At 42.7% G+C, this 21937-nt stretch overlaps 1 protein-coding gene across 2 annotated transcripts in view; it reads right to left on the bottom strand.

The window, feature by feature from the left end:
- The window catches only part of LOC149466134 (uncharacterized), a 40419-nt gene that overhangs the window by 13904 nt on the left and 4578 nt on the right, over nt 1-21937 (bottom strand). For both annotated transcript variants that reach the window (XM_089672753.1, XM_089672754.1), the window contains 5 exons: nt 21407-21798; nt 21206-21305; nt 19773-19877; nt 11023-11120; nt 10270-10381 (listed from right to left, as the gene is read on the bottom strand). In XM_089672753.1, coding sequence (XP_089528879.1) covers nt 10270-10381; nt 11023-11120; nt 19773-19877; nt 21206-21305; nt 21407-21798 — 807 coding nt within the window. The remainder of the gene's footprint in view (nt 1-10269; nt 10382-11022; nt 11121-19772; nt 19878-21205; nt 21306-21406; nt 21799-21937) is intronic.

Raw genomic sequence — 21937 nt, 5'->3', positions numbered from 1 at the left:
ACTTTTGGACCTTTTTTTGCACTTCATTTTATTTGCACTATTTTGTGTTATTTGAGGTTGTTTATTCCCAGTGCTACTGAGGTAGAAGTGCACTTCTAGGTGGATTACCTTTAACCACTTCCAGTCCGGACACTTTTACCCCCTTCCTGTCCAGGGCAATATTCAGCTTTCAGCGCTATCACACTTTGAATGACAATTGCGCGGTCATGCAACACTGTACCCATATGAATTTTTTACCATTTTTTTGAGACAGATAAAGCTTTATTTTGGTGGTATTTATTCACCGCTGGGATTTTTATTTTTTTTGCTATATAAATGAAAAAGTCCCAAAATTTAGAAAAAAGTGTTTTTCTTATAAAATTTTGCAAATAAATAATATTTCATCATAAATCTTGGCCAAAATTTATTCCGTTATCTTTTTAGTAAAAAAAAAAATACGCCAAATTAGTTTATAACCAAAAATTATCATTTTTAAACATTTTTATTTTATTTTTCATATTATTATTTATGTTTTTTTTTTTTACATACCGTCACCCTAGCAGTACAGTGTCACCATGGTGACACTGTACTACTTGTGGGGGGTGATGAAGATTTTTTTTTTTACACTGATTGCTTTTACACCCATATAGGATGTAAAAGCAATCATTTCTCTTTCTCTCTGTCTGCATTCTTGCAGCCATTGAGAAATACTGTGTGAGCTGTGATTGGTCAGAGCTTGTCACATAATACAAGGCTGTTGTGAATTGCCTTGTACCATGTAACCTCTGTGATCATTCACAGATTTCACATGTAGTAAGCAATGATGTCACAAGTGACATCTTGCTTACTACTTTGCATGTGATCACTGATTGGCCAATCAGTGATCACATGATCGGGACCTCGTACAGAGGTCCCGTCTGACGATCGGTGTTTCACTGTGTCAGGAGGACACAGCGGGCACTGGATCGCGGTGCTGCGCGCTCCCAGGGAGCGCGCACAACTAGAAATAGCGGGTGCCGTTTATGAACGGCAACCTGCCCCTGGAGTGCCACCGCCCTGCCGTTTAAAAACAGCAGGCGGACGGCAAGTGGTTAATTCCTGAATTTATGTGTTGGTAATTTTTTTGATTTTTTTGATTCAGTATTAACGTAGAAGCAGTGAACATTTACATATATAAATTTATTTTATTTTCTTCTTTTAAAATTTTTTTTTTTCTGTAGTGCAGTGTGGTTTTGCATTATAGAGTGCTACATAGTTTACTCCTCAGTCCCCTCTTACTGAGTTTTCTAAAACACACAAACATTTTATAAAACATAGGCTTTAAAGCAGATGTAAATCTATTCACTATAAACTCATATACCCTTTATAGTAGAACTATGGCACCTCACCAAGCTGGCCCAAACAAACTATTCCTGTCTCACTCCTGAAAATAAAAACAGAGTTGGGCTTTGCACTGCTTAGCCATTCACGGGAAGCTTTGTATTCTAATAATAACAACAAAGCTGTCTCTAATTGGCTGGGGCAGAGGCTGGCAGATGACATCACAATCTCCATCTCAGCCAATCAGAGAAGCATTTTATTGATGCATAGAATGCATAGCTTCCCAAGAATGGCTGAGCGGTGCTCATTCTGACTCTATTTTGTTCCAGAAGTGAGATGGGAAGTCCCGGTCTCACTGTTAGAACACAGCGCTGTATACTGTATGCAGCTGAGGCTACAAACAGTTAATAGAGAGAACTTGTTAGAACATTAAATAGTTTGTTTGGGCCAGCTAGGCGTAGACAAACTATTTAAAAGGGACATTTAAGCTGGCCATACTTGGCCCAGATTTTGGTCAATTTTTGCTGCACTGGCCAGATTTCCAGTTATGGATGAGAAATCAAAGGAGTCGGGTGAACAATTCCCTAGGTGAACTGTGTATAACTCATTATGCATTATGTTTTCTTTTTATGTTTTTATTATATGTGTAACATGGTGAGCAAACTCATTGCCAAATTAAGTACACTGTATACTGGTTTATGACATTACAGGTTATTGCCATCTGCTAAATGTTTTCTGCTAAGTGTAAAACCTTTAATACATTTTTATTGGAGAAAAAAAGTATTTTTTTGTCATTATATCTATTTCGATACTTCTGACACTTCTTACATACATGTAAAAATCAGCAATGTCCACTACTTCTTGTCCCTCGGGATCCCTCCAGTGATCCTGATATTTTTATCCATATATTCTATACCAAGTTGCATCTCATACTTTATTCTTCAGGAGCTCCTCAGTGGGGCAACTTATTGACATCCACAGTAACTTACTGTTTTTTTTCATCTGCCCTTAGTTCTGACTATCACTTCTTTTTTATTCCTCTTCAATATGTAGCCCTTGCAGTCTACTCATTTCTAAATTCAGCTATTTGTATGCCATTTGCTATCATATTTCTACATATACAGTATCATGCAACTTTTGGTAAAATAAAATAATCACAAAAAAAAAGCCTTTACAGGTTACCAGTTTAGAGGAACACAGGAGGTGGTGTTAAAATTATTGCTCTCGCTCTGACGTTCTTGACAATACCTCACATGTGTGGTGTGATCATCATACAGGACTTGCTTATGCGTTCGCATTTGCGCGTGAGCATCGGAAAACGAGGCATGTAAAATGTTATTTTATTATTTATTTTATTGAAAGCTTTTTTTTTACACTGTCCCTTTTTTTTTTAATCAAGTTCGCTTCTATCACAAAGGATGAAAATGGGCCATGACAGGCCCTCTTTATGGAGAGATCTGGGTGAAGGGAAATGTATGTTTTTGGTCTGTCCTCACTCCATGTTGTTTCTTGTACTCCATTTTGATTAATTGCTTTTGTATTATGCCCAGAATGAGTTAATGAAAATATGAAGACGTGCATGTAAAAGCTGTGTATGTATTATAGAACTGTACTCAAAATATTCTTTTATTTCTTATCTTAGCTTAGCCTTGGTAGAGGCAGGGATAGTATCCAATTATTTCTTTGTACTAACAGCACCTGTTTTTGCTATGATATAGTTAAAAGTCAAATACTTCTGTCCCATGGGAAAATAACTGTTGGTTACTCGTAACTGATTTCAAGGCCTGAGAAATCTCACATTCACAGCCTTGACAAGTATCCAGCGAAATACTATTGTATGGTTTTCTTTGTTACAATATAAGAGGAAGAACCTACGAATAAAGATTCAGATTGTCTTCTGGAAACCTGTGTGTGCATGCTAATTTCTTCCTTCCAGAACACGGTCTCTTAGGCCTAATGGGGGACCGGAACCTGCCAGTGGTCATTGGAAGCACAAATCCCTTTCAGTTTGGGGGCTCGTCCCGGGATCGGAGAGTCATCCTATCTGGTACGTATCTGATTTATATTTTCTGAAATTTACCGTGACTAGGCTCTGGCTGAGTTCCGATGCCCACATACTTTGGAAGTATGTTTTAATGAAAGGGTATAGTGTAAAAGATTGCTGGCCGGCATAAGTCTATATGTACTTTTGGTAAGTACTTTGAGGGACATTGGATGTCCAGAAAATAGACATATATATATGTATGTACTTTTGGAAAGTACTTAAAAGGACATTGGATGTCCAGGAAATATTGATATTGCCGGCAGATATATACTTTTGGAAAGTATTAAAAGGACATTGGATGTCCAGGAAATAAGAAAATATTGACACTGGTAGGTTTGGGCTGCCAAAATTCTGTTGCTTATCTTTCTGTCGCGTAAAGTATAAGATAATTTGTTGTGTGACACCGATGTCCAGGTGGTAAGTGTATGGACCGGTAGTTAGGAATTAAATGTTTTGTAAATGATTTGTCCTGGATGTGTATGCGGACTATTTTTAGTCATTGTATTCCTGGAGGTTACCTTGTGAGTAAAGTAGAAAAAGGATATAAATATAAATTAGGCAGAAGATTCTTTTTTGATCAAGGCATTCCTAACATACAGATAGAAAGGCTAAATTTACATTGTCCAGTAGAATTTCAAGAGGGACTTACAGTGGAAGAAGTTAAAAGACAGGTTAGAGACAAAGGATATTATTATATAGAGTGTTCTTTTCAGGATACAGAGTAGGAAGAGTTGTATATTCTTTCTCTGTTTTTCTATATTTTTTGTGATAAGAGTGATAATTGGTCACAGATCACTCGACCCGAGAAGGTATACAAGTGACTAGATTTATGTTTTAGGAAGACGCATTTGAGGGAAACTCAGTTGGCAGTCAAGCACTGTAAATCAATTTCACTTTCCTTTTTTCTTTTTTTGAATCTATACATTTTTTTCTGAATATATAAAATAGAACAAAATAAGAGTAAAAATACACCTTGTCCGGAACAGGGGGAGTCATGTAAAGACTTCATAGTCTGGGTTTCTGGGACTGATTATTACCTAATGAATCCGTGGATAGACAATCTAGCAGGGTGGACTGAAGCAATGGGAAGTTCAAGTCCGTTCCCGAGAACAGGAGATAATGACACTTTTCATATGGATATGATAAAAGTCCCTAGCCCCGGACCGGCAGGTAGAACCAGACACAAGGTAGCGACACAGACCAAGTAATATCCATTTCTCACAGTAGGGGACACATTGATAATTAAATGTTTAGAAGTAGAAGACATTGACCGTATTACAAAACATTGTCCCAAGCCCAGTGTTACACTGGTATATTTAAAAAAGGCATGTAAAAACAGGAATTTCACACGGGAAGACATTAGACTGAGTATTGACTCACTGGTTGATACCATCCGGTGGTGTCTGATATGCCATCTCTTTTTACAGCCATATCGTCTGATGCTGAATATTTTTCAGTAATTAACTTAGCTAATGCATTTTTTAGCGTCCCTGTTGACGCAGAGACACAGCCCATTTTTGGTTTCTGTTTCCACAACCGCCAGATGACCTGGTGTGAAATATCTCAGGGTTTTTTTGTGGATTTTTCTGTAGTCTACTCAATTGTCCTCCAGGCCACTCTGAGGGGGTGGACACCGGTCCATGGATCAGTCCTGCTGCAGTACACAGATAACATCTACCTCTGCAGTCCCACTAAGGGGGCCGGCCTGAGGGATGGAGAGAGTTTGTTAAAATGTCTTTTTTGAAGGTGGACACAAGGTGTCAAAGAAAAAATTGCAATGGTGTAAAACAAGTGTTGAATATCTGGATTTTGTGCTTACAAAGAGGGAAAGGAAAGTCAGTCCAAAGAGAGCTGTGGCTCTCCTGAAATCTTGCCCCCCCCCCACAAACCAAGAAAGATATGCTCTCCTTTCTAGGAGTCATTGGTTACTGCTGCCAGTGAATACCTGACTGTTCCTATTATGATAACTTGTTGAGACAAGCCACAACCCAGGAAATGTCAGAAATTGTTAAATGGTCAGATGACATGGTGGATGCTTATGTGTATTTGAAAAATGCAATGGTAACCGCCCCTGGCCTTGGCCTCCCTGACTATGTAAAAATGTTTGATGTGTATGTAAGGGACAATTGTAAGACCATGGCTGGTGTACTCGCTCAAGAGCATGGAGGCAGACTTCACCTGTAGTTTTTTTCTCAAAAGTGGTACCAGTTCAGGTCCAAGGCATGCCTGTGTGTCTCAAAGCGTTAGCATCTTGCGTTATGGCTGTGGAGATGTCTATGTCATTCACCTTAGGACACCCTACGATATTGCACACTACATATAATGTAGCTATTTTGCTAAAAAATATACACACTCAGCACAGGTCCTCTCTGAGGCTGAGCGGTTATGAGGTCATTCTTTTGTCCAATCCTAATCTCACCATCAAATGTGCGTCAGCCACCTCAGGCCCTGCTCCCATTCTTAATGCTCTGTTAGGATTAAATGGGAGAAGATTTAATAAAAGATGAGAAAGGTCTCTTTCTCAAAGAGGAGAAGCCATGCATCCCTGCAGCCAGTGCTCCCCTATTCATAGAACAATACCACGGGGTAGGACACAGAAACTGGCAAAACACCTGTGAAGTTTTATTACAAGATTTTTATATTGTAGGTCTGCCCAAATTAGTGAAGGCTTTTGTATCCAGATATATTGTTTGTATCCGTAATCATCCAAACATACCAAATAAGCCTAAACCTAAGCTGAGCATTTACTATTTTTCCTTTTACACATTTTCAAATTGATTTTACACACATGCCAAAGATAGGAAAGAAGCAAGAATATTTTTGGGTGATTTTAGATGTGTTTTCTAGGTGGGTAGAAATTTTCAAGACTACGAAGGAAGATGCCCAGACAGTTGTCCATATCCTCACACAAGAAATTATCTAGATGGGGGTGTTTGTTATAAATCAGCTCAGACAATAGCCCAGCTTTTGCATTTAAAGTATGTCAGGCCCTGATAAAAGCCCTTAGAATAGAATGGAAATTTCACATTCCCTATCACCCACAAAGTTCAGGGATAGTAAAAAGAATGAACAGGACCATAAAAGACAAACTAAGGAAAGCAACTAGGAACACTTTTGCAAATTGAACAAAGATGCTCCTCGTTATCCTTGCAGAGATTAGAATGACATCTAGTAAAACCACAGGATATTCACCTTTTGAAACTCTAATAGGAAGACCATTCCCCATTCCATGGACTAGAACACCACTATTGTTAGAATCAGGAGATCTAGAGCAGTTTAAGGAAGAGCACGTCCGTAAATTGATTGAAACTTTGGATATGGTTGAAAGAAATGTTGCTCGCACCTCTCTCTTTTTCTTCACAGGTCCCTACACATCCTTTCCAGGTTGGTGATATCGTAGTGGTCAAGCAGCTAGCCCAGAACAGAAGATCCGGGTATCCATTTGAACCAGAGACCAGAGTGATCGCAGTGACTAGGACCGCTGTCCTAGTAGAAGGTCAGCAAGCCTGGATCCATGCCAGCCGGGTGAAAAGAGTTAAAGTGGCTAAAGACAAAGACACAGGCACAGGAAAGGACCAAGACAAGGTGCTACCTATTAAAGGAGGTGAAGCAGGTGATATAAATCCTCGAAGAGTGAGTGAAGTCGGTAACAAAGTCTCTGAAAATAATCAAGATGAACATTCTATTGGCCAAGGACTCTGGCAAACTATGGATTCTGCTGGGACAGATTACATTTTTAGTGTTTACCCCAATATGGATAGTGACTAACTCTATATACTCCCCAAAAGACCTGGGCGCTGTTCAGGTCATATGTGGCTACAAGATGAACCAGAATATCTCAGAAAATACACAAACGGTTCATAACAACAGTGATAATAATACCTCAGAAAACGCACACCCAATACACACTAGGACCAAAAGAGAAACCAATATACCAGCACAGAAACCACAGGTTGCTATTACCAGAGAGGGGAAGATTACTACATTGTAGTTCGACTCTTCTAACACCCATGTTGCTACTTTTTCCTTCACTTATAGAGACCTCACAGAAAGAGGGGATGAAGAGAGTTGCAGGAAAAGGGCGCACAAGAGGGAAGGAATAGGTTATATCTGTGTAACTGTGATTATTGGGGAGCAGTGGGATAGAACATAGGAACTGACTGGGATACAAACCTGACACGGCCATAAGAAGGACAAGAACGGAAAATCCCTCATAAATAGAATAACTCTTACCAAGCCCAATGCCAAATATACGTTTACCATAGAAAATCCCAGCCCTAGTGATTCGGGAATATATGTATTTGGATTATACTGGAAAGGGGGTATATCGGGCACAAGGAAAAAAATTTAAGATACAAGATATGTATAACAACAATGATTACAATCCCCTGAAGCCACACATCAGTACTTTTAGGGATATGATTGCCATCACTGATTCTTCTTTCGAAGATACCGTGGCAGCAGGAACAGGATTTTTAGATGTAAATCTTTGGTTAGAATGGATGAGGTACAGTGCCCTGCAGCACAACAAGTCTAATTGTTATGTCTGTGGAGCAGCCAGACCCCATGTGGAAACAGTGCCACTAAACCTTCCTGAAGATGTTGAAGAATGTTTCCTAAGTCTTTTTACAGGAATACATAACAAAAATGCTTCCTGTGAAACCTGGAAAATAAAGTATCCCATAGTCACTAAAACCCCCAAACCCGGAAAAGGTTTGCAAAGATAACACGGAAATTACACTTGTTACAAAGGAATAGCGCATAAAAGAAGTTTGGGAAATTTTACAAAAGGTTTTTGTCACACATACAGCAACATTTTATCTAGGCTTTTACATAATCAAACACAATCTTTAGGTGATATCTACTGGATTTGTGGTGATGGTAAGATCAGGTCTAGATTGAAGAAGGAGTGGTCTGGTGAGTGTGCTTTGGCCAAAGCTATTATGCCCCTGCATATCTTTAGTGAAATTCTCTCTGAGATCCCTGGAGATATAGCAGGAGGCCCCGATGGGTAGTTTTGACCCACATGTTTTTATAGACGCCATAGGGGTTCCAAGAGGGGTCCCGGATGAGTTTAAAGCCAGGTAACAGGTCAAAACGGGTTTTGAGTCAATCATTCCAATCATCACCATCAACAAGAATATTGATTGGATAAATTATATATACTACAATCAGCAGAGGTTTGTCAACTACACCAGGGACGCATTGAAGGGGATAGCGGAACAGTTGCAGGCTGACTCCGCCATGACCTTCCAAAATCGTATGGCCTTAGATATGATGCTTGCAGAAAAGGGTGGTGTGTGTGCAATGGTAAAAGGAACAGGTACTTGCTGTACCTATATCCCAGACAATATGGAACCAAATGGTAAGGTCACTATGGCTATAAAAAAACTGTCTGATCTGTCAGAAGAGTTGAAATGGAATTCAGTGATCACTGACCCATGGGATCAATATTTTGGGTGGCTCAAGGGATAGAAGCAGGTGCTAGCACAAATAGGGGTGATTATTGTAGTTACCCTGATACTCATAGCCCTGATAGTGTGCTGTGTGATTCCCTGTATAAAGAAGCTTATGAACAAAGGTATAGAAATGACTATGTATGCAGAAGAGACCCAAGAACAAGCTGCCCCACTGAACCCAAAACCTAAGGAGTACCACAGTTATCTAGCCAAATACAGAAAGAAGCAGAAAAAGAACTATGTTGTTTAAGGGGGAATAAAAATCATATATGTAAATAATGATTTAAGAGGGGATTGAAGGGAAATGTATGTTTTTGGTCTGTCCTCACTCCATGTTGTTTCTTGTACTATATATCGATTAATTGCTTTTGTATTATGCCCAGAATGAGTTAATGAAAATATGAAGACGTGCATGTAAAAGCTGTGTATGTATGATAGAACTGTACTCACAATATTCTTTTATTTCTTATCTTGGCTTAGCCTTGGTAGAGGCAGGGATAGTATCCAATTATTTCTTTGTACTAACAGCACCTGTTTCTGCTATGATATAGTTAAAAGTCAAATACTTCTGTCCCATGGGAAAATAACTGTTGGTTACTCGTAACTGATTTCAAGGCTCACGTTCACAGTTCTGACAAGTATCCAGCGAAATCCTATTGTATGGTTTTCTTTGTTACAATATAAGAGGAACAACCTATAAATAAAGATTCAGATTGTCTTCTGGAAACCTGTGTGTGCATGCTAATTTCTTTCTTCCAGAACACAGTCTCTTAAGCCTAATGGGGGAGACCGAAATCTACCAGTGGTCATTGGAAGCACAAATCCCTTTCACTGGGGTCTATTAGACCCAAGATTTTTCTACCGGCCTCCAAAGTATTTGATCAAACCAAGACCGTTTTGAGCCTATATTAATTAATAAAGTAATATTCACATATTATTTTTTTTTCTGCCCAGGGAATAAATGTAAGTGCATATGTATCCATACAAACTATACTGTGTCCAGTCTGAATGCAGCGTTCTTTATGACTGCGTGCAGGAGCCTTAGGCCCCTTTCACACTGGCAGAGTCTGCCAAACGGATCCACGTGCTCAGCGGGGAATTTGTCCGTTGATCCCCTCAGAGCAGGCAGATGACAGAATGGACATGGACACAGCCTGCTGCTCTCTATGGGGCAGCCGGATGTAAACAGACCACTTGTCATTGGATCTGCCAGACAGATGGAAAACGGATCCCTCTTCCATCTGTTTTCAACGGATAGGATTGGATTAGATGTCGGCGGGTGTAAACAAACACATCTCCACCGCTCCATAGAGAGCAATGGATGGGCCGATCAGGTCTGCCATAAAAAAACTGACAAAAAGACCTGATTGGTCCATCCGTGTGAAAAGGGCCTTAAGAGATAATGGTTTTAGTGACTAAACAAGGAGGATCTGGGACTCCTTTTCTGGATTTACATTTATTACTCACCTGTGCTCTCTGGAGGCATTTCCTCCTCCTCTTTACTTGGCTCATCACCCTTTGCATTTGGATCTCTTGGGTCATCTTTCACTTCATCTTTTGGGGCACTCTGGCTTTCACCCTGAATGACATAAAAAAAGACTTCAAAGGATGCTATTGATTTGTAAGACCTATTTGTGTGCAGTCACCAACATATTTCATTGCCAAACCCCATCAACATGCTAATAATTGAATGATAAATTCCAAAGTCTCTCCAAAGAAAAGACAAGACAGCCACATGCTGATGATGTTCCAGCATAGACCTTGGCTTCTGCCCCCGCCAAAAGACTTCCCACAGTAACGCGTTTCACCACCTAAGGCTTAGTAGTAGACTACCTAAACGCCTTGATGTTAGATACGTCATCTATCTTGTCCTTTCTTCACTGGGTTTGGAGCACAGACGCCTCCCTTTTAGCCAGGACCCAGGTTCTGGAAGACAGCAGGAGTTTGCGTCCGTGAGCAGAGAACATTTGTCTGACAAATTCCAAACTTGACTGAAATGCTTGATTTCCAAAAGGAACTAAAAATCCAGGTGTACCACACCTACGCCAACTGTCAGATGTGGCTACATACAATGCAGTCAGGCAAATACCAAATACCGTTCTAGCAACCGCCATACCTAAACAAATACATCAGATTACCAGACAGAGAAGTGTGATTTATTGGCAGATTGTTCCTACTTGTCCTAATTGTCAGACCTGAGAGGACTCTGATCTCGTCTACCTGATCCTTCTGAGGGATCTCCTGATGTTCCTGAGTGGAGTCCTGGGAATACAGAGGCTGGGGACAACTCTCCAGGGTATCTTTGTTACCGGATCCATCTGTAGGGAGCAAAATATAGGCATATTGTATTTTGTTTATTTTAAACCACAAGAAATTAAAAACATTTTCATAAAAAAGGTTTTTGTTTCCTTTATTGTATAAAACACCCAAGGCTATGCTTAGACTTGCTGCACGATTTCCGCACCCCTGAAAAGGGAACTGTGTTTGGAATGCTTTTCAGAGGTGTTTGACAGATGGTGAGGAGGGGATAGGTCACCTCCTCACTGCCCATTTTAACCCTTTAAATGATAAACCACCACACCACAACCTCATGCAGTGCAGGCAGTTGTGATACAGCGCTCATTCACTTGAACAGACCATATCATTTTTGCCATGACATGTGAACAAACCTGTTCGTTGCCTTTGCAGCTTAACCACCTCCTGTCCGCCCGTTGTATATAAACGGACGGACGGTGGCAGTGCAGGGTCGGATGGCCATTTATAAACAGCCTCCCCGCCCCCGCTTGTGCGTGCTCCCTGGGAACGCGCAGCACCGCAATCCGGTGCCCGCTGTGTCCTCCGGTTTAGTGGAATTTAACGCGTTGGGCAATTGGGAGCCAGTGGAGGGTATGACAGAGGGGGGTGGCAGAAGCGGAGCAGTTGGTAAGGTGAATGAGTCTGGCCGCTGAGTTCAGGATAGACTGCAGCGGGGATAGTCTGCGATGAGGTAGGCCGGTGAGAAGGGAGTTGCAGTAGTCCAGACGTGAGATAATAAGGGAGTGAACGAGTTGTTTAGTAGTGTCTGGGGTTAGGAACGAACGTATTTTGGAGATGTTGCGGAGGTGGAGCCTGCATGAGTTTGCCAACGATTGGACATGGGGTTGGAAGGACAGGTTTGAGTCTAGAGTGACACCTAGGACTTTGGCTTGCGGGGTGGGACTGATGGTGGCATTGTTGGTCGTGATGGAGAGGGTGGGGGGGGGGAGGGGGGGCACGGGCTGGGGGGAAAATCAGGAGCTCGGTTTTGGAAAGGTTCAATTTGAGGAAATGTAGCGACATCTAGTCTGATATGTCATTCAGTAGGTGGGTGAAACGGGCGGAGACTGAAGGGGTGAGGCGAGGGGTGGAGAGGTAAATTTGCGTGTCATCGGCGTAGAGGTGATAGTTGAAGCCGTGGGAGTGTATCAATTTGCCGAGGGAGGAGGTGTAGATGGAGAAGAGAAGGGGCCCGAGGACCGAGCCTTGGGGGACCCCAACAGAGAGGGGGAGAGAAGGGGAGGTGGTAGCGTTATAGGTAACGCTGAAGGAGCGTTGGGATAGATAGGAGGAGAGCCAGGAGAGAGCAAAGTCTCTGATGCCAAGGGAGTGTAGTTTATTAAGGAGGAGGGGGTGGTCGACTGTGTCGAAGGCCACGGAAAGGTCGAGGAGTAAGAGGACTGAGTAGTGGCCATTAGCTTTGGCGGTTAGCAGGTCATTAGTGATTTTAAATAGGGTGGTTTCGGTGGAGTGTAGAGGACAGAAGCCAGACTGTAGTGGATCGAGGAGGTTGTTGTCAGTGAGGTGGGCGCTTAGGTGATTGTAGACTAAGCGCTCAAGGAGCTTGGAAGTAAATGGCAGCAGGGAGACGGGTCTAAGGTTGTTCAGGTCAGTGGGGTCCAGGGAGGGTTTTTTGAGTATGGGGGTGATGTGCGCGTGCTTTAGGGGGGAGGGGAATGCGCCAGTAGAGAGGGAGAGATTGAAGATGTGGGTGAGTGAGCATAGGATGGAGGAGGAGGGTGACCGGAGGAGTTGTGTGGGGACAGGGTCAAGGGGGCAAGTGGTGAGGCGGGCTTCTGAGAAGACCTCAGTGACCTCCTCAGTGGTAGCAAGGCTGAAGGAGCGGAATGTTGGGGAGGTTATAGTGTGCGGGACGTTAGGTGTGGTGGGGGGTAGGGCAATTGCGAGGTCAGAGGAGGGATGAGTTGGTGGGGTTATGGTGGGAGGGAGGCTAGATGGGGAGGTAGGTTGAGCATTGGCGATGTCCTTATGGATTGCGTCGATCTTAGTTTGGAAGTGATTGGCAATCTCGGGGGCAGTGAGTGAGGTACTGGGTGGGGGTGGGGGGGAGAGTAGGGAGCTGAAAGTGGAGAAGAGCTTGTCATGTGTGTTTTGTGTTTTTATACATTTTTTTTTTTAGGGCTCTCAGGGATCATGGCGGATTTGATCTTTTTTCCTTCCGATCGCCATGTCGTTGAACTGGTTATCTTTGAATGATCAGGGAATGAACTCCCTGAAAAAACAGGTAAATATATTTAAGTTTCTCCGGGCTCGCCATGTCGATATTGCTTGTCTGCAGGAAACTCATTTCTCAACTACCTCCGCCCCAAAATATTTTGATGCATGCTACCCTCAGGTATTTCAGGCTACTAAACAAAGGGGAGTTCTTTTTGCTTTTCACAGCAAAACCCCATTTGTCTGTGTGAAGCGTATTGCTGACCCCAGTGGCAGGTATCTTTTATTACAGGGTACGATTCAGGGTATAGATGTCACAATACTGACCTACTACAGTCCCAATGTCAACCCTGGACCCTATCACATATCTGTTCCCTCCTGGCTGTCCATCAACGGGGTACCCTTTTGATGGCAGGAGATTCCAACTTAGTATTAAATTCCTCCTTACATAAATATCCTGCAGAGAATTCTAGTTCTTCCGCGTCACCTAAATCCTTTACCCGTACGTTAAGTACCCATGATCTGGTAGATCTATGGCGTGAATTCAACCCCCGGGGGAAAGACTATACTTACTACTCTCACCCTTATCATTCTCACTCTAGAATTGACCATGGTTTTGTATTGCGCAAACATCTCCCTTTGATACGCTCAGTCTCAATCCTCACGGTTCCATAGTCTGATCATGACCCCACTCTGATGGTTTGTCGATCTCTTGGATTAGGAATGACTCCCTACTTTCGCTAAAGGGGATTCAGGCGGAACTACAGCGCAAATCCCAAGAATACTTTCAGCTAAATTCGGGTTCTGTCTCTTCTTCGGTAACGTTGTGGGAAGCTTACAAGGCTGTTCTTAGGGGCCATATTATTCAGATAGCTTCGAGGCGGAAGAGAGATAGACAACACAAACAGTGTCAGCTGGAATCAAAGCTAGCTTCCGCGTCGGCTCAATTTAAGCAGGTACCTACCCCATCGAACCGTAGATTGCTAGATCAGGCCCGCCTGCAACTGGATCTCTGTTTGACGGATGAGGCTAAGCGTTCTTTGCGTTGGACGCACCAGAAGTGGTATAGTAAAGCAAATAAACCAGATTCCATGTTAGCACGTAGATTACGCTCCTTTACACATCACCCCAAACCGATTTCTCTAAGCACTCGTCAGAATGCTCTTACAAGTAACCCTGTAGCGGTATTGGAGAAGTTCCGGCATCGACTTGCCAGACTTTATACGGATCCTACACGGGCTGACCCTCAGTCTATTTCTGACTTTTTATCCCATCTGTCCTTGCCTACTTTGACTCAGGCTCATAAGGACCTGATGGACTGTGATATCCAAAAATCAGAAGTTCTGCAATGCATTGCGGATCTGAAGATGGGCAAACACCCAGGTCCTGATGGTTATACGGCTTTATATTACAAGAAATTGGCTGATGTGCTTGCCCCTCACCTTGCCGCTATGTTCAATGCAGTGAAGGGAGGTTCGAACTTTTCCCCTGACTCTTTGACTGCTAATGTGGTGATCCCGAAAACGGAGCGTGATCATTCCTCTTGGGCAAACTATAGGCCAATTTCTCTTATTAACATTGACATGAAAATCCTCACCAAGATCTTAGCCACTCGTTTGAATTCTTTCCTATCTCATCTGATAAAAAAGGACCAGGTGGGTTACGTCCCCCACAGACAAGCCGGAGATGCCATCCGTCGCATTTTACAGTTACAACATTTGGCTCATGTTTGCAAAATTGATAAGATGCTCCTATCTCTAGATATCAACAAGGCCTTTGACACTTTGTCCAGGCCTTATCTCATGTCAGTCCTTCACCGTTTTGGATTTGGTCCCTTGTTTTTACGTTGGATCTCTTCATTATATACGGCCCCTCAAGCAAAACTCAAATATTATGGTTTTGAGTCCTCAACGTTCCCGATTGGCAGGGGAACTAGACAAGAGTGCCCACTTTCTCCCATACTATTTACCCTGGCTTTGGAACCTTTGGCAGAAGCTATTCGTATGCATCCTGATATTAAGGGAATAGACATAGCTGGTTCTCAGCATAAGTTATCTATGTTTGCTGACGATATATTGTTGTCGGTCACGAACCCGGGGGTCACTTTGCCAAATTTTCTTGCGATTTTGGATTCCTTTGCAGCTCTCTCAGGCCTCAATGTCAACCCTGCCAAATCTAAGGCTATGCCAATTACCCTCTCACCATCACTCTTGGCTACTCTGAAACATCTGAAACATTTGTTTCCTTTTCAATGGCTCTCGGCCTTGCCATATTTATGAATCAAGCTCACCCCGACTTATGAAGGACTTTACCGAGCTAATTTCCCCGCCGTCTTTAATGAACTGACAGAGCTGTTGTCCTCCTGGTCTCACTATCCGCTTTTGTGGTTCGGTAGAATCAATGCAATCCGTATGACTTATCTTCCCAAATTATTGTATGTGTTTCTAGTTTTACCTGTCCCTGTTCCCTCACATATATTGCGTATTCATCAGTGAAAACTCCTGTCTTTCATTTGGGGTTCTTCTCAACCCAGAATTAGTAAACAAATCTTATTTGCTCGTAAGACCGCGGGTGGGTTATCTGTCCCAAATCTTCAGTCTGGCAGCCAATATTGCCCCCTTAGCCCATCTTCATGCATCTCACCACTTTCCCTTGTGGGCTACTATAGACTTGATGGATTCCCACCCGATACCACTCTCTTCTTTGCAGTGGCTTCCCTCTACTCATCGACCTTCATCCCTTAGTCTGACGCTGACGCTAACGCTTCGTCTTTGGGATTCTATTAAATATTCCGCTGGTCTCATCTCTGCCCACCTACCGTTACTAAGTTTGCTACATAACCCATTATTCCCCCTGGGTCGTGATAACCCTGGACAGTTTGCTTGGTGGCAAGCACATGGCTTCCATGATGTGCATTCGATGCTATCTCCGACTTGAATACTCACCTTTGAAACTCTGCGCTCCTCTCATGATATCCCATTGCGGGAACATTATGGATATCTTCAAATCCACCACTTTATCAATACATTAATACAGACGCACTCGGGACCCTACAGGTTATTCCCCTTTGAAAATCAATGTAGACATAGACCCCATGCTCCGGGCTTAATTTCTCTGGTCTATTCTTCTATTACTTCTTCTAGAACTCCCCCGGTCCGTTCTTATCATCAGCGTTGGCAGTCGGAACTTGGGGGCACTCTGGATCAACAGGATTGGCGGACCATGATTTAAGCGTTATCTAAATGCTCTAGGAATGTTATCATACTAGAAAATGCTTATAAGGTTCTTTATAGATGGTATTACACACCTGTTCGTCTGGCTTGTTTTATCCCTACTTATTCCCCGACTTGTTTTCGGGTCTGTCAACAAATGGGTACTATGGTCCATATTTGGTGGACTTGTCCTAAGGTTTGCAGATTGTGGATCAGAGTTTATGCCCTTCTCCGTACTATGTTTCACACAGACATTAAGTGCAACCCGTATGAATCGCTTTTATTTAAACCATTAGTGGTCCTACTTCGTCCCGAACGGCAGCTGGCATCACACCTGTTTATGGCTACCAAGCTGACGATCGCGAGGGCTTGGAAGACTCCCCTCCTCAGCTTCGAGGCTGTCAAAAACCGGATGAACTTCATAATGGTCAATGAAAAACTGACGGCTATACTGTTAGACACCCACACAAAATTCCTGCAGACATGGCGTCCCTGGCTTGATATAGCCCAATCATCGAGATTCGACCAGTCCCTTTTGTCGATATAAAATTTACATATCAGTTTATTTTTCTTTTTTTTTTCTGCTGCGATCCCCCTGGAGCCCTTTTTGTTTTCGTTTTCATCTCCTTCCTCTTCGTTCCTCTCTTTCCTTTTGTCTAGTCTGTTTTCATGCTATGTGTACTGATTGTGATTATTGCTTTGAGTGCCGCACCAGCAATACTATATCCTTATGCTGGACTCCATCGGAAGCCCTGCGTGTGGAATGCCCATTTTTATTCAGAGAGGTTCCATCGCATATCATCTCCGCTTTCTATATGTTGATATAGTGACAATTTTTAGAGTTTATTGGTCTATAAACGTTTTCCATTTTTGCAACTTATTGTTTTCTCCCCTTTTTTTTTTCTCCTCTTTCTGTACTTGGCACTTAAGTATGCTGTTTATTTCTATGTCTCTCCATCAGTACGTATTTTGTAATATTCATCGAATACCTTGTATGTTTTATTCCTGTTGGTCAATATATCTGTTTTTGACTGATTCGCTGCTCCTATCTATTCTGTAATAAAATTCTTTGTAAAAGAAAGTGGAGAAGAGCCAGCGAGGACAGGTGGAGAGGGTGTTGATGAGTATTATGTGCACAGTCTCTGACCATCACCGGTATTATGTGCACAGTCTCTGACCATCACCGGTATTATGTGCACAGTCTCTGGCCATCACGGGCATTATGTGCACAGTCTCTGGCCATCACGGGCATTATGTGTACAGTCTCTGGCCATCACCTGTATTATGTGCACAGTCTCTGACCATCATCTGTTTTATGTGCACAGTCTCTGACCATCACCTGTATTATGTGCACAGTCTCTGACCATCACCTGTATTATGTGCACAGTCTCTGACCATCACCTGCATTATGTGCACAGTCTCTGACCATCACCGGTATTATGTGCACAGTCTCTGACCATCACCGGTATTATGTGCACAGTCTCTGACCATCACTTGTATTATGTGCACAGTCTCTGACCATCACTTGTATTATGTGAACAGTCTCTGACCATCACCGGTATTATGTGCACAGTCTCTGGCCATCACCGGTATTATGTGCACAGTCTCTGGCCATCACCGGTATTATGTGAACAGTCTCTGGCCATCACCTGTAATATGTGCACAGTCTCTGACGATCACTTGTATTATGTGCACAGTCTCTGACCATCACCTGTATTATGTCCTCAGTCTCTGACCATCACCTGTATTATGTCCACAGTCTCTGACCATCACTTGTATTATGTGCACAGTCTCTGACCATCACTTGTATTATGTGAACAGTCTCTGACCATCACCGGTATTATGTGCACAGTCTCTGGCCATCACCGGTATTATGTGAACAGTCTCTGGCCATCACCTGTATTATGTGCACAGTCTCTGACCATCACCTGTATTATGTGCACAGTCTCTGACCATCACCTGTATTATGTGCACAGTCTCTGACCATCACCTGTATTATGTCCTCAGTCTCTGACCATCACCTGTATTATGTCCACAGTCTCTGACCATCACTTGTATTATGTGCACAGTCTCTGACTATCACCTGTATTATGTGCATAGTTTCTGACCATTGCCTGTATTATGTGCACAGTCTCTGACCATCACTTGTATTATGTGCACAGTCTCTGACCATCACTTGTATTATGAGCACAGTCTGTGACTATCACCGGTATTAGGTGCACAGTCTCTGACCATCACCTGTATTATGTACACAGTCTCTGACCATCACCTGTATTATGTGCACAGTCTCTGACCATCACATGTATTATGTGCATAGTCTCTGACCATTGCCTGTATTATGTGCACAGTCTCTGACCATCACTTGTATTATGAGCACAGTCTGTGACTATCACCAGTATTATGTGCACAGTCTCTGACCATCACCTGTATTATGTACACAGTCTCTGACCATCACCTGTATTATGTGCACAGTCTCTGACCATCACATGTATTATGTGCATAGTCTCTGACCACCACCTGTATTATGTGCACAGTCTCTGGCCATCACTTGTATTATGTGCAGTCTCTGACCGTCACCTGTATTATGTCCTCAGTCTCTGACCATCACCTGTATTATGTCCTCAGTCTCTGACCATCACCTGTATTATGTCCTCAGTCTCTGACCATCACCTGTATTATGTCCTCAGTCTCTGACCATCACCTGTATTATGTCCTCAGTCTCTGACCATCACCTGTATTATGTCCTCAGTCTCTGACCGTCACCTGTATTATGTGCACAGTCTCTGACCGTCACCTGTATTATGTGCACAGTCTCTGACCATCACTTGTATTATGAGCACAGTCTGTGACTATCACCGGTATTATGTGCACAGTCTCTTACCATCATTTGTATTATGAGCACAGTCTGTGACCATCACCGGTATTATGTACACAGTCTCTGACCATCATTTGTATTATGTGCACAGTCTCTGACCGTCACCTGTATTATGTGCACAGTCTCTGACCATCACCTGTATTATGTCCTCAGTCTCTGACCATCACCTGTATTATGTTGACCAACACTGCCACAGTCAATCATCCCTAGTCCTTGGGAATGAGCAAGATGGCTACATTCCTACAAAACAGTGGGGCAACAAAGGATGAATGTAGCTACCCTCTAAAAGGAAGTTGGATCCCCCAAAAAAATGGAATTTTGAGATTTGGAAGGGGTTATTTAATAGAATTTATAGTTTAGCATCACTTTAAGAATAACTTTTAATCTTATTTGTATTTTGATTTATTCCTCACCTGTGCTGATCTCTGAAGGTATTTCCTCCTCTTTAATCCTCGCATGTCCTTCTTCCTCCTCCTCAGGTTTAACGTCTCTCTGATTGGCTCTGGTGTCTCCGGGGTCTGTGAATAAAGAGGAGAGTGAAGCCCCCTGTACTGAGATGTATGAGAGACCCCAGAGAGTGTGTGTGTGTGGGGGGAGACTGTCACATCTGTTGGCTGGTAACACACAATGACATGATTTGAGGAGTCTAAAGTTGGCCATACCACGGTTCCTCTTTTTCGTTCTGCCCGTCGAACTGAACAAAAAAAACTGAACCGATTCCCTCATCCACACATTTGCGGTGAATGCAGGCCACATTTTTTTCCACAAATAGAGCTTTCTTTTGGTGGTATTTGATCAAAACTGTTTTTTTTATTTTATATTCTGTAAATCTAATCTAAATGTCTTCGTAAATTTTGGTCAAAATGTATTCTGCGACATGTCTTTGGTAAAAAAAAATCCGACAATTTTAAGAAAAAAAACTATATTTTGTACATTTTGCTATTAAACATGTCCAGTAAAAAAATTGAAAAAATCTAATTTTGTCATAAATTTACGCCAAAATGTATTCTGCTCCGTGTCTTTAGTAAAAAAAATCTCAGTATGTGTAAATTAATTGGTTTGCATGAAAGTTATAGCGCTTACAAACAATGGTATATATACTGGAATTTTTTTTTTTTTTTACTAGTAATGGTGGACATCAGTGACTTATAATGGGACTGCAATCTGGCACTAATGCTGGGGGGAAACTGACTAAATGCCACTGACATCTTCAGTGACACCAATACAGTGATCAGTACTAATAATAAACACTGTCACTGTAGTAATGACACTGGCTGGGAAGGGGTTAACGTCTATGGGCAATCAAGGGGTTAACTGTGTGCCCAACAATGTTTAGTGTATGTAATGTGTGTTAACGGCACATTGCTGATGTCTGAAGAGAGCCCTGTGTTGTTTACCAACACTTTTATTTTATTATTACTATACGGGATTTATATCGCGCCAGCAGTTTGCTCAGCGCTTTACAATATAACGGGAGACAATACAGCAACAATACAGTTCAATACAAGAGGGATAGAAGGGCCCTGATCCTGGGAGCTTACAATCTAGGAGGGAGGGGCTAGTGGTACAAGAGGTAGTAACTGTGGGGAATGGACTGGTAGGAAGAGTAGAAGATTCCATTATTCCATTAACACAGGGCTCTCTTTTGTCATTGGCTCTGCCGATCAGCGGGTCCCGGCCATAAATCATTGGCTGCGACCCACTGATCAGCTTGTGCCATAGCGAATGACAGCACAGCCAGGGCGGGTTGGTGCACGCACACAGGTGCCACCTACCCAGATATTGTTGTAGTGACTGAACAAGGAGGATCTGGGACTCTACTCTGGATTTAGTGTTTATTCCTCACCTGGGCCGATCTCTGGAGGGATCTCCTCCTTCTCACATGGGTCATCATTGCTCAGAGGCATCTCTTCATCTTTTACATCAATGTCATTGATCATATCACCCTGAAAAATTCAAAACAACATGATAAAAAACATGACATCTCTTTATAAATTACAAATCTGCCCCTATAAGTCATATAGAGCCAATGTTTGATAAGTCCTACCTGATCCTCCTGATGTTCCTGTGTGGCGTCCTGGGAATACAGAGGACGGGGACATCTCTCTGGTGGGTTCCCATTACTGGATCCATCTACCTGATTTTCCTGAGGGATCTCCTGATGTTCCTGTGTGGAGTCCCGGGAATACAGAGGACGGGGACATCTCTCTGGTGGGTTCCCATTACTGGATCCATCTACCTGATTTTCCTGAGGGATCTCCTGATGTTCCTGTGTGACGTCCCGGGAATACAGAGGACGGGGACATCTCTCTGGTGGGTTCCCATTACTGGATCCATCTACCTGATTGTCCTGAGGGATCTCCTGATGTTCCTGTGTGGCATCCCGGGAATACAGAGGACAGGGACATCTCTCTGGTGGGTTCCCATTACTGGATCCATCTGTAGGAAACACACACACTGACTGAATACATTGCATTACTACCAGGTTACAGCACAAGTCATAAATTCATCCTTTGGCTGCTCTAAAGTAGCAGATGCCTGACCCTGACCACTTCTTAACCCCTTGGTGCCGACCACC

Source organism: Staurois parvus, unplaced genomic scaffold (genome assembly GCF_062004578.1).
Source record: "Staurois parvus isolate SC_StPar_1 unplaced genomic scaffold, SC_StPar_1.0 ptg000132l, whole genome shotgun sequence".
NCBI lineage: Eukaryota > Metazoa > Chordata > Amphibia > Anura > Ranidae > Staurois > Staurois parvus.
The sequence above is the reverse complement of the archived record's forward strand: the minus strand, read 5'-3'. Positions and strand labels throughout refer to the sequence as shown.